This window comes from Rhinoraja longicauda, chromosome 7 (assembly GCF_053455715.1).
Source record: "Rhinoraja longicauda isolate Sanriku21f chromosome 7, sRhiLon1.1, whole genome shotgun sequence".
NCBI classification, from domain to species: domain Eukaryota; kingdom Metazoa; phylum Chordata; class Chondrichthyes; order Rajiformes; family Arhynchobatidae; genus Rhinoraja; species Rhinoraja longicauda.
In genome coordinates this window covers 10,144,350-10,162,907 of record NC_135959.1, presented here as the reverse complement: position 1 = coordinate 10,162,907, position 18,558 = coordinate 10,144,350, and the positions used below count along the sequence as shown (strand labels likewise).

The 18,558-nt window shown below is 45.8% G+C and overlaps 1 protein-coding gene across 3 annotated transcripts in view; it reads left to right on the top strand.

The window, feature by feature from the left end:
• The first annotated feature begins 1,482 nt into the window (after positions 1 to 1,482).
• LOC144595069 (PI-PLC X domain-containing protein 1-like) overlaps positions 1,483 to 18,558 on the top strand; it is a 20,754-nt gene continuing 3,678 nt past the window's right edge. Inside the window, exons 1-8 of one of the 3 annotated variants that reach the window (XM_078402074.1) lie at positions 1,483 to 1,502; positions 2,374 to 2,626; positions 4,084 to 4,173; positions 6,824 to 6,953; positions 13,137 to 13,270; positions 14,441 to 14,569; positions 15,434 to 15,595; positions 16,546 to 16,726. In XM_078402074.1, coding sequence (XP_078258200.1) covers positions 4,144 to 4,173; positions 6,824 to 6,953; positions 13,137 to 13,270; positions 14,441 to 14,569; positions 15,434 to 15,595; positions 16,546 to 16,726 — 766 coding nt within the window. In that variant the 5' untranslated portion in view covers positions 1,483 to 1,502; positions 2,374 to 2,626; positions 4,084 to 4,143. Of the gene's footprint in view, positions 1,503 to 2,168; positions 2,278 to 2,373; positions 2,627 to 3,502; positions 3,590 to 4,083; positions 4,174 to 6,823; positions 6,954 to 13,136; positions 13,271 to 14,440; positions 14,570 to 15,433; positions 15,596 to 16,545; positions 16,727 to 18,558 lie in introns of those variants that run through there. The other 2 variants (XM_078402073.1, XM_078402076.1) reach the window with 2 other exon arrangements.

The window sequence follows — 18,558 nt, the reverse complement described above, 5'->3', positions numbered from 1 at the left end:
ATCGCACAGTGAACCGGCACAGATCTACTTGCACTTTATTCTGTTTTAAAACTGTTCCAATTTATTTCATTGGGTTGTTTAAATTAATACTGACTAGCTAATTAATTTATTGCATCGTATGGGAGGCTCATTCCCAATCTCGTTGTACCCCTGTACAATGACAATAAAGATATATTGTATTGTATTGTAGGTACTAACCAAGAATCTATCTACCTCTGCCTTAAATATATCCCCTAACTTGTCCTCCACAGCCTTCTGAGGCAAAGAATTCCTAATTTTCACCAATATGACAGGGTGGTTTTTCAACCGGCGACCAATGACAGTCAGAGGTATTTATTCACAAAATGCTGGAGCTGTACAGGGCCCTAGTGAGACCGCACCTGGAGTACTGTGTGCAGTTTCGGTCTCCAAATTTGAGGAAGGATATTCTTGCTATAGAGGGCGTGCAGCGTAGGTTTACTAGGTTAATTCTCGGAATGGCGGGACTATCATATGTTGAAAGACTGGATCGACTAGGCTTGTATACACTGGAATTTAGAAGGATGAGAGGAGATCTTATCGAAACGTATAAGATTATTAAGGGGTTGGACACGTTAGAGGCAGGAAACATGTTCCCAATGTCGGGGGAGTCCAGAACAAGGGGCCATAGTTTAAGAATAAGGGGTAGGCCATTTAGAACTGAGACGAGGAAAAACTTTTTCAGCCAGAGAGTTGTGAATCTGTGGAATTCTCTGCCTCAGAAGGCAGTGGAGGCCAATTCTCTGAATGCATTCAAGAGAGAGCTAGATAGAGCTCTTAAGGATAGGGGGGTCAGGGGGTATGGGGAGAAGGCAGGAACGGGGTACTGATTGAGAATGATCAGCCAAGATCACATTGAATGGCGGTGCTGGCTTGAAGGGCCGAATGGCCTCCTCCTGCACCTATTGTCTATTGTCTATTGTCTATTTCTATTGTCTATTGTAACTCAGCAGGTCGGGCAGCATCTCGGGAGAGAAGGAATGGGTGACGTTTCGGGTCGAGACCCTTCTTCAGACTGATGGCAGTCTGACAGTCATGTTATTCTGCTGTATAAGAAAATAACTGCAGATGCTGGTGCAAATCGATTTATTCACAAAATGCTGGAGTAACTCAGCAGGTCAGGCAGCATTCTCGGGAGTGGAGGAATGGGTGGCGTTTCGGGTCGAGACCCTTCTTCAGACTGATGGCAGTCTGACAGTCATGTTATTCTGCAGAGTCAATGACACATATATGAGTCAGTGACACATATATCGCCTCTCCAGCCGAGGGCGAGATTAGATCAGCAACTCTCCAGCGTTGTGCTGAGCAAAAAAACATGAACTGCCAGGCGGGGTCTGGGTTAATAAGAGGAACCCGCCCTTCTGGATTTGCGCACAGGAGTGTGGACAGAGACAGACAGACAGACAGACAGACAGAGAGAGATACAAATAGACTTGGGGGCGGGGAGCAGAGATTCTGCAACCAGGGACCTGGAGACTCGGACGGTAGCGCTTCCTCCCCACGTTGTTTATTTACAATCCCATCGCATTTTAAATGGTTCTAGTTGTTGTCACGTTGTGTCTGATGCCAGCATTCCTGTACTCAGCTAGTTGTTGTGTTGCCCAGTTTTACTACTCAGAGCAGCCTGGTTTACCCTGTGCATTCTCCCGCATGCACAAATAAGGAAACTGCCGAGGGTTTTTATCAATGCGGCCCCGGTGTCTGATTTTGCTGATTAATTACTGCCAGTGAAATCAACATGAAATGTGTTTGTATGAGCGCCGGAAGGCGATTGAATGGTCAGAGCTGCTAAATAATGAAGGATAGTTTCGGGGACCACTTACTTGCATGGGCGATTAGTAAAGGTTGTAACTAAGTAAGTCTTGATTAGCCTGGGCGTCAAAGGGCCGAGTGGCCTACTCCTGCACCTATTGTCTATTGTTATGGGGAGAAGACAGGAGAATGGGGGTTGAAGGGGGAAAATGGATCAGCCATGATCGAATGGTGGAATAGGCTCGATGGGCCGAATGGCCTAATTCTGCTCCGATGTCTCATGGACTAAGGAAGAGTGGGAGAGGCCACTTCTCCGGCCTCCCATCCCGACTAAAACTCTGCCATGTCTCTGAAAAACTAAGAGATGAACTCAGTAGGTCAGGCAGCATCTGTGGAAAGAGAAACCAGCAGTTTTAGTGTTTCGAGTTGAAGTCTCTTGGGTCAGAACATTGCAAAGAGGCAATGCTTGGAGTGTGTGCCAATCGCAAAGAGTTTGTGATTTTGTCGGTATGAAGTGACTCCAATTTGCTATTTTGCTAACTTTTGAATGTGACAAATGGCCTTTGACTTGAAGTACTAACTCCCCTGTGTCTCTTTCCGCAGGTGCTGCCTGACTTACTGAGTGTTTCCAGCAACTTCGGCTGTCGTTGTTTCTCCGATTTGGTGGCGGAGTGGTGCAGCTGGTAAAGTTGCTCTCTTGCAGTTCCAGCAGCGGTTGAGTTGCTGCCTTACTCAACCAGATGCTTTCGTTGGCTTGGCCCAATTGTACCGGGCTTCCCCCGAATTAGGAGCTTGCGAAAGATCCATTTCCACATCCCTCAAGGGGACCATGACCTGGAGATCAGGAAGAAAACAAGTAAGCTTTAGTTTTTCAACATTATTTTAATGCTTCTAATAATTTATCTGGTGCAATGGTTTTAATTACATAAAAACATCGAAATTAGGTGCAGGAGGAGGCCATTTGGCCCTTCGAGCCAGCACCGCCATTCATTGTGATCATGGCTGATCACCTACAATCAATAACCTGTGCCTGCCTTCTCCCCATATCCCTCGATTCCACTAGCCCTCAGAGCTAGATAAAAGAGCTAACTCTCTTTTAAATTCGTCCAGTGAATTTGCTTCCACTGCCTTCTGTGGCAGAGAATTCCACAAATTCTCAACTCTCTGGGTGAAAAGGTTTTGTCTTACCTCAGTTTTAAATGGCCTCCCCTTTATTCTTAGACTGTGTCCCCTGGTTCTGGGCTCCCCCAACACTGGGAACATTGTTTAATTCTTTAATTAAAAATTATTATTTAACACACTTTAATAATCTTCAGATGTCTCTGTATATAGAAACATAGAAAATAGGTACAGGAGTAGGTCATTCGGCACTACGAGCCAGCACTGCCAATCAATATGATCATGATTGATCATCCAGAATCAGTAACCCGTTCTGGCTTTCTCACCATATCCCTTGATTCTGTTAGCCCGAAGAGCTAAATCTAACTCTCTCGTGAATACATCCAGTGAATTGGCCTCCACTGCCTTCTGTGGCAGGGAGTTCCACAAATTCACTTCCTCATCTCAGTCCTAAATGGCCCACCCTGTACTGTTAAATATTCTTATACATCAGATATAGAAACTCTTGCAAAGTTTATCTAACTTTGACAGGGGGTGAGGCTCCACCTCCTTCCTTGCCTCGTATCAGAAGCAGCTGGGGTGTTACTCAGGGTGGGTCTCCACAGTACATCAGCTGCAACGACTCCCTAGCCTTGTTACTTTGCTGCCTGACTCTGACATTGGGCAGCCTAGGACAATAGAATCATTGCATCCGTACCAGGTTAGTATCTGTGCAGAAAGACCGTGTGGAGGCTGGGGTAATTGTTTCATTTATCGTCACGCGTACCGAGGTACAGTGAAAAGCTTTTGTCGCGCGCTAACCAGCCAGCGGAAAGACAATACATGATTACAATCGAGCCGTTTGCAGTGTATAGATACATGATAAGGGAATAACGTTTAGTGCAAGGTAAAGTCAGATCAAAGATAGTCCGAGAGTCACCAATGGGATAGATAGTAGTTCAAGACTGCTCTAAACTAAACTAAGCTGGGCAACTTATTTATTTATTTCTGGACAAATCTCCGTAAAATGCCTCTGTCAAAAATCATACATAGACAAATTTTGAACCCGGTCGGATTTGGACGTAAGATTTAAACTTCCTGCTTCTTGGGGTTAAACTTATCTCTCCTGTCAACAATTTAAGCAATTTGCATAAGTCTTGTTTTAAGTTTTTTTAAATCATTATGACCTCGTCACATTACATCTTGTGCCTGCAGTCAATGTGCAACTAAATGCAGTGGGATGAATTGTACTGACAACTTGCCGAATAATGCATCATGGTGAACAAATGGATAACTTGCTCCCAGGTATTTGACACCATTATCCATCATCTGTAGTTTCTGCTTTTTAACATTTGCTGACATTGAGTGATTGAGGAGTGTTGAATGCAACAAAAAAAAAAGCAAAGATATGTCATGCAGAGTGTATGTTTCTGGCATCTGGGTTTAAATACAGTTAAAAGACACAAAAAGCTTTGCATAACTCAGCAGGTGACGTTTCAGGTCAAGACCCTTCTGTAAATACAGTCTGTCCAACTTCCTGAATTTATGTTCCTGTTAAAGCTAAATTTGACCACAAATCATTCTTGTGGATGTGGGCTTGACAAATCACCAATGTCTACCTGTTGTGTAAACCAGCATCTGTAGTTCTTTCCTACACATTTTGTCTGCTCCATTGCGAAATCTCCTCAAGGTATGCCTACTTTGAAGAGGTTCTCCGCCTCTCTCCGACGAGAGTTCAATCTGGTCTTGAGCCAAAACGTCGCCTATTCCTTTTATTCAGATATGCTGCCTGTCCCGCTGAGTTACTCCCTGCATTTTGTGTCTATCTTCGGTGTAAACCAGCATCTGCAGTTCCTTCCTACACATCCCTCTTTGATGTTGAATTCGTGCCGAGGCGCCACAGAAAATATATTTAAATGTATACAGTGGGTTAGCTGGTAGAGCTGCTGCCTCACAGCGCCAGAGACCCGGGTTCTATCCTGACCTTGGGTCCTGTCTGTGTGGAGTCTGCACATTCTCCCTGTCCTCGCTTTCCTCCTAGTGCTCTGGATTCCTCCCACATCCCAAAGGCGTGTGGGTTTGTAGGTTAATTGGTCTCTGTAAAAATTGCCCCTGCCGTGTCGGGAGTGGATGAGGAAGTGGGATAACATAGAGCGAATGTGAATGGGTGATCGATAGTCGGTATGGACTCGGTGGGCCGAAGGGTTTTGTTTCAATGCTGTATCTCCGACCAGCGACCTTGTTTCTGTTGTGTATGTTTGATTGAGGCACATTCTTTGGCAGGTAGGGTGACCTTGGTGCTCTTTGGAGTTTGTGGTTGGCCATTGGACACAAAGTGATTGTTACTTCAATGATACTTTTAAGGTCACATATAGCAAGGTGCAGTGCCTTGTTTTGCATTCAACCTGGTAAAATCATACAGCAGGCCTCACCAAGACTTTTGACATCGACAATGTTACAAAAGCTGACCGAACTGCCTGCCGTCACACCCAGCAGCAGGCCTTCCCCACCCTGCCGCCAGGTCCCTCTTTGTTTTTGGCCCCTCCCTCCCCCCCTCATCCCCAGCCGGGTCCACCTTCGTTCTCGGCGGCACCACCCTTGAGGCTGACATCTCCAATTTCCACAATGAGAGATCAGAAAAGGTTAGCACTGTTTCAAACATAATGGGCTGGCTGGATGTAAAAACATGTTATTCAGAAATATAGAGTGTAAACTGAACTCACTGTCATAGTTTAAGAAAATAACTGCAGATATCCTGGTACAAGTCGAAGGTATTTATTCACAAAGTGCCGGAGTAACTCAGCAGGTCAGGCAGCATCTCGGGAGAGAAGGAATGGGTGACGTTTCGGGTCGAGACCCTTCTTCAGACTGATGTCAGGTGGGCGGGACAAAGGAAGGATATAGGTGGAGACAGGAAGATAGAGGGAGATCTGGGAAGGAGGAGGGGAAGAGAGGGACAGAAGAACTATCTAAAGTTGGAGAAGTCGATGTTCATACCACTGGGCTGCAAGCTGCCCAGGCGAAATATGAGGTGCTGTTCCTCTAATTTCCGGTGGGCTCAGCTGTCATAGTTGCACCATTTGGCAGCAATGTTCATGATTAGCGCAACTGTTTTCATTGGAGAGGAATTGGCAGCTGGCATCTGTCCAATTATCAGTTTCTATCTGAGGAGGTTTGGGAAACCCACCCTTGTTTGACAGATCCCTGTTACTTGAGAATGATCCTTTTAAAGCTTTGGGGAGGGTTGGGGGGAACCAACCGGCTAAATACAATGTGCAGGAGGACTCTGCATCTTTTAGTTTAGAGATACAGCGTGGAAACAGGCCCCTCGGCCCAACGAGTCCGCACTGACCATCGATCACCCCGTAGACTAGCACTATTTACTAGGTACAATTTACAGAAGCCAATTAACCTGAACATCTTTGGAGTGTGGGAGGAAACCGGAGCACCCGGAGTAAACCCACGTGGTCACTGGGATACTTATGAACGTGGTACTTATGAATGTACAGACAGCATCCGCAGTCAGGATCGAAGTCGGGTCTCTGGCGCTGTAAAGCAGCAACTTTACCACTGCGCCACCATGTCTCCCTTTAGAAATATATTAAATCCTGAGAGGCATAGAGAAGGTAGATAGAACCTTTTTCCCAGAATGGAAAATGTCAAATTCCGGAGGGCAGAACATTAAATTGAGATGGGGAAAGTTTAAAGGAGATTTGCGAGGCATATTTTTAAACTAAGAAAATGGTCGGTGCCTGGAATGTGCTGCCATGGGAGTGATGGATATGATATGAATATTTTAGCCACGACTGTACTACTGCGCCCCTGTGCCACCTCTGCGGTCGGAAATTGACCCGCTGAGTTCCTCCAGCACTTTGGTTTTTAGCTCTAGATTCTAGCATCTGCAGTTCCTTGTGTCTCCACATAAAACAATTTGTTCGCAACGTTTCTTTTGCAGAAAATGGCAGATTCAAGGAGGAAGGAGCAGATAACGTTTCCGAGTCTTCTCCAGAATCGGTTTGCCCATTGGATGTCAGACCTGCCGGAAAAGCTCTGGGACATGTCTCTGTGCAACCTGGCTATTCCAGGTAACTGCATCCTTCAGCTCCTTGTGTTTTGTAGTTCATGGGAAGAGGCTTGGTTCAGGTTAGATATACAGCATGGAAACAGGCCCTTCGGCCCACCGATCTCTGCGCCGTCCAGCGATCTCCGCACACTAACCCTATTTTGCACATTAGAGACAATATACAATTGTACCAAAGCTGATTAACCTACAAATCTGTACGTCTTTGGAGGTTCTCAGCCGAGGTATTAAATACATTATCTCTTGACTTCTACACACTGCTGTAATGTTGGTATGCATTTACGTCTGAATTAGCTAAATATTTGGAAAGATCAGAGAATTGAAAGCTGTGGTGCACTGGTGCAGGCCATAGTTTAAGAATAAGGGGTAGGCCATTTAGAACGGAGATGAGGAAAAACTTTTTCAGTCAGAGAGTTGTGAATCTGTGGAATTCTCTGCCTCAGAAGGCAGTGGAGGCCAATTCTCTGAATGCATTCAAGAGAGAGCTAGATAGAGCTCTTAAGGATAGCAGAGTCAGTGGGTATGTGGTGAAGGCAGGAACGGGGTACTGATTGAGAATGATCAGCCATGATCACATTGAATGGCGGGGGTGCTGGCTCGAAAGGCCGAATGGCCTACTCCTGCACCTATTGTCTATTGAGATGTGACCAGGGGCAGGTTGACCATCATGTGGAATGGTGGGGCAGGTTTGAGGGGCTGAGTGGCCTTCTCCTGCTCCTAATTTCCCTTGTCCTTGTACAAAGCTAAACATTTAGGCCTTTTGTAAATTTGTAGAATGAAAAGTTGAGTGACTGATAAAGGGTGGCACAGTGGGGTAGCGGTAGATTTGCTGCATTACAGTATCAGAGACCCAGGTTCGATCCTGATTACAGGTGCTTGTCTTTACGGATCCATATTCCTCCCTTCCCTGCATATCCATCTGCCTATCCAAAAGCTTCTTAAATGCCACTATTATTTCTGCCTGCACCACTACCCCTGGCCGCACGTTCCAGCCACCAACCACCCTCTGTATATTTTAAAAAACTTGCCTCGTTCATCATGTTCCCCCAGCTCCAAAGCAAAAACGCAAAATAAACTTCCGCAAGCTGAACTCTGTTTCACCTACCTCGCTCTCATCCTCCCTCTCTGAAATAATGTCCGCCTCTCCCTTCGTTGACCTCCACAGCCCCTCTGACCTCACTGACTACTACAACCGCACTCTCTCCTCCTGCCTCGACCAGCTTGCACCTATAAAAACCAAAACAGTTTCCTTCACCCACTCTGTTCCCTGGTTTACCCCTGAACTCCGCGTGATGAAAACTCATGCCCGCCAACTTGAAAGACTCCGCAACAAAACAGGTCTCACAATTCACTCCCAAGCCTACAAAGACCACATACAGCACTATAAAGATGCCCTCTCCCATGCCCACTCCACCTACTACTCTCAAATAATTCACTCTGGCTCCGGAAACCCAAAAACACTCTTCTCTACAATAAACAAACTCCTCAGCCCCCTGGACACCATCTCCCAATCATTCACAGTTGACAAATGCACCACTTTCCTTTCATTCTTCCAAAGCAAAATAGACAACATCTACAGCACCTTAACCACCAACGCACCTGCTCCCCCTCAAACCACCTGCCCCCCCTTATCCTGTCAGCCCCTGCCTCAGTTCTCCCCAATCTCCACCACCGACCTCTCTGACCTCTTCACAGGAATAAAAACTGCCACCTGCTCTCTGGACCCCATCCCCTCCAGCTTTGTCAAGGCCTGCCTTCCTGCTCTCTCTCCACTTATCACTGCAACAATAAACTCCTCCCTGTCCACTGGCATCGTCCCGCCATCCCTCAAAATCGCTGCTGTCACCCCCATTCTGAAAAAACCTGGTCTAAACCCTGACACCCCAAACAACTTCAGACCAATCTCCAACCTACCCTTTCTGTCCAAAGTTTTGGAACGTGCTGTAGCTTCCCAACTCAAATACCACCTCTCTACCAATAACCTGTATGAAACTTTCCAATCCGGATTCCGCTCAAACCACTGTACTGAAACTGAGCTCCTCAAAATCACAAACGACATTCTCCTCTCCTCCGACGCTGGCAACCTCAACATCCTCATCCTACTTGACCTCAGCGCCGCCTTTGACACCATAAATCACTCCATTCTCCTCACCCGACTTGAAACCTCCCTTAACATCACCGGCACAGCCCTATCCTGGTTCAAATCTTACCTCTCTGACAGACACCAGTTCATCTCCATTAACAACTGTAAATCCCCCACCGCTCCCCTCCCCCAAGGTGTCCCCCAAGGCTCAGTCCTTGGCCCCCTCCTCTTCATCCTCTACCTGTTCCCCCTTGGTCAATTAATCCGCCGTCATGGTCTCAACTTCCACTGCTTCGCCGATGATATCCAGCTCCTCATCTCCACCAAGTCAATCTCCTCCACCACACACTCTACACTGACAAACTGCATTACTGAAATAAAATCTTGGCTTCAATCAAACTTCCTCAAACTCAATTGCAACAAATCTGAAATCATTATCATTGGTCCAAAAATGCTCACCAAATCCACCCAAAACTTCATCCTCAACATTGATGGTCTCCCAGTATCCACCTCACCTCACATCCGGAATCTTGGAATCATCCTTGATCAAACCCTCTCCTTCAACAAACACATCAAACACATCACAAAGTCAGCCTTCTTCCACCTCAAAAACATTGCCCGTCTCCGTCCATCCCTCTCCTCCACAGCTGCAGAAACCCTCATCCACGCCTTCATCACCTCCCGTCTGGACTACTGCAACAGCCTCCTCTATGGCGCACCCTCAAAAATCATCAATAGACAATAGACAATAGACAATAGGTGCAGGAGTAGGCCATTCAGCCCTTCGAGCCAGCACCGCCATTCAATGCGATCATGGCTGATCACTATCAATCAGTACCCCGTTCCTGCCTTCTCCCCATACCCCCTCACTCCGCTATCCTTAAGAGCTCTATCCAGCTCTCTCTTGAAAGCATCCAACGAACTGGCCTCCACTGCCTTCTGAGGCAGAGAATTCCACACCTTCACCACCCTCTGACTGAAAAAGTTCTTCCTCATCTCCGTTCTAAATGGCCTACCCCTTATTCTCAAACTGTGGCCCCTTGTTCTGGACTCCCCCAACATTGGGAACATGTTATCTGCCTCTAATGTGTCCAATCCCCTAATTATCTTATATGTTTCAATAAGATCCCCCCTCATCCTTCTAAATTCCAGTGTATACAAGCCCAATCGCTCCAGCCTTTCAACATACGACAGTCCCGCCATTCCGGGAATTAATCTAGTGAACCTACGCTGCACGCCCTCCATAGCAAGAATATCCTTCCTCAAATTTGGAGACCAAAACTGCACACAGTACTCCAGGTGCGGTCTCACCAGGGCCCGGTACAACTGTAGAAGGACCTCTTTGCTCCTATACTCAACTCCTCTTGTTACGAAGGCCAACATTCCATTGGCTTTCTTCACTGCCTGCTGAACCTGCTATACATTCAAAACTCCGCTGCCCGTCTACTCACACACACCTCGATCCGTGACCATATCACCCCCGTCCTTTATAAACTCCACTGGCTCCCCATCCCCCAGAGAATCCAGTACAAAATCCTCCTCATAACCTACAAAGCCCTCCATAACCTGGCCCCATCCTACCTGACCGACCTCCTCCACAGGCACACTCCCACCTGCACCCTCCGCTCTGCCGCTCTGCCGCTGCCAATCTCCTATCCCCCCACATCCGGACTAAACTCAGATCCTGGCGGGACAGGGCTTTCTCCATCGCTGCTCCCACCCTATGGAACTCACTACCCCAAACCGCAGTTAGATATAACTGATCACATTGCAAATTTTGAAAAGACAGCAGGTTTTACATTTGCGATAAGGAAGGAAGTGGGAGGCGTGACACAGTTTTCAGTTTGAGTGGTTTATAGATAAAGTAAACAAATGTGGTTAATGGAAGTAATTCAGACCAGTTAAGATGTGAACATGGAAGAATTTACCCTCGGAATTGGATTTAAAAAAACATTTGTACCCATTTTTATGTGTAAATAGTGCATTAAACATGATGTGCAGGAAGGAACGCAGGTTTACACTGAAGCTAGACACAAAATGCGGGAATAACTCAGCAAGATAGGCAGCATCTCTGGAGGAAAAAGTCTGTAGAAGGGGCTCGACCCAAAGCGTCACCCATTCCTTCTCTCCAGAGATGCTGCTGAGTTACTTCAGCATTATACATGATGTTGGGCTTGTTCTGAAGTGAATGGTAATATTTCCTTAGATGTCCTACCAATAAGGAAATTGGACTAGATATTTCGATATCATGATTTCCTATCGCAAATGTCATCACTTCATTGCATTTCATGTACATTCTTGATTTGCTTGGCATCCATTAATTAGTTTTCGTTTTAGAGATACAGCGCGGAAACAGGCTCTTGGGCCCACCGAGTCCACACCGACCAGCGACCCTTGCACATTAACACTGCCCTACGCATGCTAGGGACAATTTTTACCCTGCCAATTAGCCTACAGACCTGGACGTCTTTGGAGTGTGGGAGAAAACCGAAGGTCTTGGAGAAAACCCACGCAGTTCACGGGTAGAACATACAAACTCCGTACAGATAAGCACAGGTGGTCAGGATTGAACCTGGGTCTCTGGCGCTGTAAGGCAGCAGCTCTATTGCTGCTCCACCGTGCTGCCCTCAAATTCTGTCTCAATTTCATGAGTCTTGGTCATATAGAGTCATACAGCACGGAAACAGACTATTTGTCCCAACTTGCCCTCGCCAAAGTGGTTTGTGATTTGGCATTATGTGTTACATTCAGTGCACCAAAAATGGGGGAAATCCAGTTTCTAAGAAGCTACTCTTTGTGTTGATGTGTGCTAAACATTGGTAGCATTGTGATTAGTTGTAATTAGTTTTGAGATACAGCGTGGAAACGTGCCCGTGTTGGAAACAACCGCAGAAGCTGGTTTACACTGAAGATAGACACAAAAGCTTGGTCTAACTCAACCCTTTGGTCCAACGAGTTCACACCGACCATCGATCACCCGTCCACACTAGTTCTGTATTATCCCACGTTTCCATCTACTCCCTATACACTAGGGGCAATTTGCAAGGCAAGGCAAGTTTATTTACGTAGCACATTTCAGCAACAAGGCAATTCAAAGTGCTTTACATAAAACATTAAAGAGCAGTTAAAAGCAATTAAAAACCGTCATTAAAGAGAATAGAAAATAAAACCAAGCTAAATTAAAATAAGACGAGTATAACATACAAGAATAAAAGTTACAGTGCACTGTAAGAAATGAATAATTATTTGATTTAATAAACGGCAGCGTCAAACAGAATAGTCTTCAGCCTTGATTTAAAAGAACTGAGAGTTGCAGTTTTCTGGGAGTTTGTTCCATATATGTGGTGCATAAAAACAAAACGCTGCTGCTCCATGTTTAGTTCTGACTCTGGGGGTGGAAAGCAGACCTGTCCCAGACGACCTGAGAGGTCTGGACGGTTCATAATGTAGCAGAAAATCAGAAATGTATTTTGGCCCTTAGCCATGCAGTGCTTTATAAACCAACAGTAGTATTTTGAAATCAATTCTTTGACGGAATTGCAGTCCAATTAATGCACAAACCCGAGCATCTTTGGGATGTGGGAGGAAACCGGAGCACTGGGACTAAACCCCACAAGGTCACGGGGAGAATGGGCAAATTCGACACGGATAGCACCTGAGGTCAGGATCGAACCCACGTCTCTGGCGCTGTGAGGCAGCAACTCTACCAGCTGCGCCACTGTGCCTCCCCTGATAGACAATAGACAATAGGTGCAGGAGTAGGCCATTCGGCCCTTCGAGCCAGCACCGCCATTCAATGTGATCATGGCTGATCATTCTCAATCAGTACCCTGTTCCTGCTTTCTCCCCATACCCCCTGACTCCGCTATCCTTAAGAGCTCTATCTAGCTCTCTCTTGAATGTATTCAGAGAATTGGCCTCCACTGCCCTCAGAGGCAGAGAATTCCACAGATTCACAACTCTCTGACTGAAAAAGTTTTTCCTCATCTCTGTTCTAAATGGCCTACCCCTTATTCTTGAACTGTGGCCCCTTGTTCTGGATTGACCGGCGTGACTTTTTTCCTTCAAAGTATGGTCAGTAGAACTGTTCTTGTTTCTTTGTAGGAAGCCATGACTCGATGACTTACTGCTTAGACTTGAGTTCTCCTGTCAAACCTTCAGATAAGATTTTAAACTATCTGGATCATGTCATGCCCTGCATCACTCGCCCGGAGATATACAGATGGTGTAAGACCCAGGTAAGCTCTGCCTTTTCAAGCCAACTTTGCGTGGCATTTGGAGCATTAGGAATTCCAATGTCGGCTCTGCCATGGTTAGGTAGAGGACGGACATGGTCCTACCAAATCTTGTCTTCAATAGTTCAATAGTGCTTTATTTGTCAAGTATGCAACTGTACAGTGAATTTTCTTTGCATATATTGCACATGTAGGTGCCAATGTTTTTTGGCGCCATTAATCAAAGTCCGGTCGGCCCGCACGCTAGATGTACTGGAGTCGTTCCAGCGAACCAACGTCCCTCTCCCTTTACGAGGATGTTGCCAGGATTAAAGGGTCTGAGCTATAGGGAGAGGTTGAGTAGGATGGGTCTCTATTCCTTGGAGCACAGGAGGACAAGGGGTGATCTTATAGAGGTGTATAAGATCATGAGAGGAATAGATCGGGTAGATGCGCAGAGTCTCTTGCCCAGAGTAGGGGAATCGAAGACCAGAGGACATAGGTTCAAAGTGAAGGGGAAAAGATTTAATTGGAATCTGAGGGGTAACTTTTTCACACAAAGGGTGGTGGGTGTATGGAACAAGCTGCCAGAAGGGGTAGTTGAGGCTTGGACTATCCCAACGTTTAAGAAACAGTTAGACAGGTACATGGATAGGACAGGTTTGGAGGGATATGGACCAAGCGCAGGCAGGTGGGACCACTGTAGCTGGGACATGTTGGCCGGTGTGGGCAAGTTGGGCCAAAGGGCCTGTTTCCACACTGTATATCACTCTATGACTCTTCTCCTCTCCCAGCTATCTTTGTGTCCTTGGGGTGCCTCCTATGGCTGGCTTTGAAGGCACTGAAGGCATTACCCCGGATCTCCCTCTTACACCCGCTGTCTCCAGCTCCCTCCCGGTTACACCATCCGACGAGCCTTGGGGTGGGTTCCCAGTCCCACCGATCGGCGAGTCTTCAACATTCTGAGTTAGATGTAGAATGTTGTATGTATCTTTCCCACAGGATATCTGCGAACCACTTGTATAAAAAATAAAAAAAATATTTTCATGAACATTTTCCTTTACAATGTGTGAGTGCACTTCATGGGCCAATGAAGCACTTTGATGTGGAGTCACTGTAGCAAAGTGAGGACTTTAATTTTATGTTGCACAGTCGGAGGAAGATTTAAAACTAGAATAATTTCCAATACTGTAGGAATCTGGTGTAACTCAGCAGCTACAGGAGGGAATTCGCTTCTTTGATCTAAGGATTGCTCAGAAACCAAATGATACAACTGATCATTTATACTTTGTTCATGCGATCTACACAACTGTAACTGTTCAGGTAAGCCTGAACTATCTTCAAGAAATATAAATGCACAAAGTTTCTTGCTGTATAAATACACTTGCTGTCTTGCTCCATATTTATGATAAAGTATTCTGGAATAATATTAATATTTGCAGTGGAAAACGTGACTATTAAAAGAAAATTATTTTGACAAGGGCTGGAAGTTTGTTTAAGGCTGCCGTGTGAAATGGTTAGTATTGGATTGGTTGCAATGGAATTGTACACAAGGCTATTTTGCCTGTCCTGCTGAGTTACTCCAGCATTTTGCGTCTTATCTTTGATTTTAAACCAGTAGCCTGTCCCACTGAGTTACTCCAGCATTTTGTGTCTACCTTGTATACATGACATCATGGGTGTAATGGGCATGCAATCCAATACCACTCATTTTATGCTCTGCCATGTGAATTTATTTTGTAGAAAGTAGCATGTAAGTTAGGTTCTTTAAAACCTCCTCTCCTTTCTTCCCCCAAGAACTCCCCCCCACACCCCCCCTTAAATCTGTCTGACCTTGCCACCAGTTTCTCTCACCCCCACTCCCACTTTACAATGGATATACAATTTACAACTTTCCTATCCCCAAGATTAACAATTTGTAACTTTTTATCCTTTTGGGCTCTCACCTCTCTTCATCGCTGGCCTTTGACCCAACAATCTGCCTAGCAGATAACCCCCTCGCCCTTGTTCACCTGTTACAGGTCATGCCTTGTTCTGCCCCTCTCTTGGCTTTCTTTCCTGCTCCCCGGCCAATCGATCTGAAGATGGTCCTGACCCGAAATGTTGCCTATTCACGTTCTGCAGGGATGCTGCCTGACCCGTTGAGTTGCTCCAGCGTTTTGTGTCTGTCTTCATTATATTTTAAAGGATGCGTTTAAGGAGTTTGGCAACTGGTTAGAAACCCATCCCAAGGAAGTGGTTATATTGGGCTGCAGATTCTTGGAAGGGTTGAGTGAACAGCAGCATCACCAGTTAATACAGAAAATAACAAACACATTTGGGGCCAAACTTTGCCTGAAAACCTCTACTGTAAGTAATGCTTTTGGAATGATTGGGGCATTTGAGCGAGTCACGTAATTAATTAATTAAAGTCATGAATTCCAAGGAGAGGAATCAAGGATCAGAGGGCATAGGTTTAAGGTGAGGGGGGAAAGATTTAGTAGGAACCTGAGGGGCAACTTTGTTCATACACAGGGTGGTGGGTATATGGAACGAGTTGTAAGAGGAGGTAGTTGAGGCAGGTACGATGGCAACATTTAGAAGTTACTTGGACAGGTTTAGGAAAGGTTTAGAGCTATGTGGGTCAAACGTGGGCAGAGGGGACAAGTGTAGATTGGCATCTTGGTCAGCATGGGCAAGTTGGACCCAAAGGCGTCTAGTATGGCTCTGTGTATGAAATGTTTAATTTCCAATTTATGAGACAAAGGAAGGGGAAATGGAAAGTTGTTCTGTCACTTGAGACAGGTAAATTCTACTTCACCTCTCCACACATTGTGGATCATCGAACATAGAGGACCAGGTCCTTCGGCCCACAATGTCTGCGCTGAACACGATGTCAAATTAAACCAATATCCTCTGCCTGCACGTGATCCCTATTGCTTCATTCCTTGGATCATATAACGGTGTTTAGTTTAGAGACACAGCGCGGAAACAGGCCCACCGAGTGCACCGACCAACGATCCCCGCACACTAACACCATCCTACACTAGGGACAATTTTGTACATTTATACCAAGCCAATTAACCTACAAACCTGTACGCCTTTGGAGTCTGGGAGGAAACCTAAGTCCTCGGAGGAAACCCACGCAGGTCACGGAAAGAACGTACAAACTCCGTACAGAACCTGTAGCATCCGTAACCAGGATCGAGCCTGTGTCTCTGGCGCTGTGAGGCAACAACTTTACTGCTGTGCCACCATACCACCCTTTCATTCATGGTTTAATTCATGGATAACTTTCCACCATACTCCTTTCTTTGCAGGAACAAGTAACATTAAGGAAACTCTGGGAGTTGGGTTGTCAAGTCATCATATCCTACGATGACGTTATTGCGAAAGAATATCCCGAACTTTGGCCTGGTATCCCGTATTGGTGGGCAGATACATACAATGCTGAATCACTCGTTCGCTATCTGGAATCACAGAAACAGGTCGGACGACCAGGTACTGAGAGCATGACCCTTTTACTATTGTTAAGCGTGGCTGCCTTGTTGCACTATGATGGGCTATGACCAAGGAATAGCTTTCGGAAGATATACACACGAAATGCTGGAGTAACTCAGCAGGACAGGCAACATCTCTGGAGAGAAGGAATGGGTGACGTTTTAGGTCCAGACCCTTCTTCAGACTGTCAGGAGAGAGGGAGGAATAGAGATATGGAAGGGTAAGGTGTGAAAACACAGATTCAACGGGGACAATGCTCAAGGAAATGTAGAATGGGACATTGTTAGCTGAAGGAAAGGTGACAGTGAGGCATACTATCAGTAATATTTAATCAGGAGGACAATGAAACTAGTCGGAGAACTAGGATGGAGGAGGGGCTGAGAGAGAGGGAAAACAAGGGTTACTTAAAGTTAAAGATCATTATTCATACTGCTGGGTTGTAAGCTGCCCAAAGGAAATATAAGGTACTGTTCCTCCAATTTGATTTGGGCCTCATTCTGACTGTGGAAGAGGCTCAGGACAGAAAGGTCAGTGTGGGAATGGGAGCGGGAGTTAAAGTCTTTAGCAACCGGGGGATAGGATAGGTCGAGGTGGACTGGGTGGAGAACACATGCAAATGGTTTGGTGTCACACTACCTCCCTTATAGGGTGGATATGGAGAAACCGGAAGTCAGCGACCAGCATTGATTGCTGCAACATTCTGAAAGGGCACTGTCTAGATTCGCATCTGCACGCATCTGGAAATGTCAGATATTTTACTCTTGAGGCCCTCCATAGTGGGTGATTAGTTGCAGGGGGTGAGGGAAGTGGAATGAATGCACCAGGCCCACTAAACCCAGAAAACTAATTCTTGCCAAAGGTTACGGGGAGAAGGCAGGAGAATGGGGTTGAGAGGGACAGATAGGTTGGCTATGATGGCATGGGGGAGCAGATTCAATGGGCCAAATGGCCTAAATCCGCCTCTACGTCCAATGGACTAAGGAAGAGCAGGAGAGGCTGCTTCTCCAGCCTCCCATCCCGACGAAAAGTCTGCCATTTCTCTGAAATCCAAAGAGATTAACTCAGTAGGTCAGGCAGCATTTGTGGAAAGAGCAACAAAGGTTTTAGAGTTTCAAGTCAGTCTTTTGGTCAGAACCTGGTAAAGAGGCAATGCTTGGAGTGTGTGGCAATCTCAAATAGTTTGTAATGTGTTGGTGTGAAGTGACTCTAATTCGTTATTTTGACAAAACCCAGAAGAATGGGGTTGGGCGGGAATGATAGATCAGCCATGATGGAATGGTGGATAGATTTGATGGGCCGTATGACTCCTCTGCTCCTATGACAAGTAATCTATATAATATATACTTTAATGGGCTTTTTTGGTAAATGAAGATGGGTTATACTAAGTGATCATAAGTGATAGGAGTAGAATTAGGACAATTGCCCCATCAAGTCTACTCCGCCATTCAATCATGGCTGATTTATCTCTCCCTCCTAACCCCATTCTCCTGCCTTCTCCCCATAACCTCTGACACCTGTACTAATCAAGAATCTATCTATCTCTGCCTTAAATATATCCACTGACTTTGCCTCCACAGCCTTCTGTGGCAAAGAATTCCGCAGATTCACCCACGCTCTGTCTAAAGAAATTCCTCATCTCCTTCCTAAAAGAACGTCCTTTAATTCTGCGGCTATGAGCTCTAGTCCTAGACTCTCTCACTCGTGGAAACATCCTCTCCACATCCACTCTATCCAATACTGAGCTATACAGAACAGCACCAACTTGGTTTGATCTCCTCGATGTGAAACACATTGCTTAATTAGATTATTGTGGACAGGCAAAATATTACTGA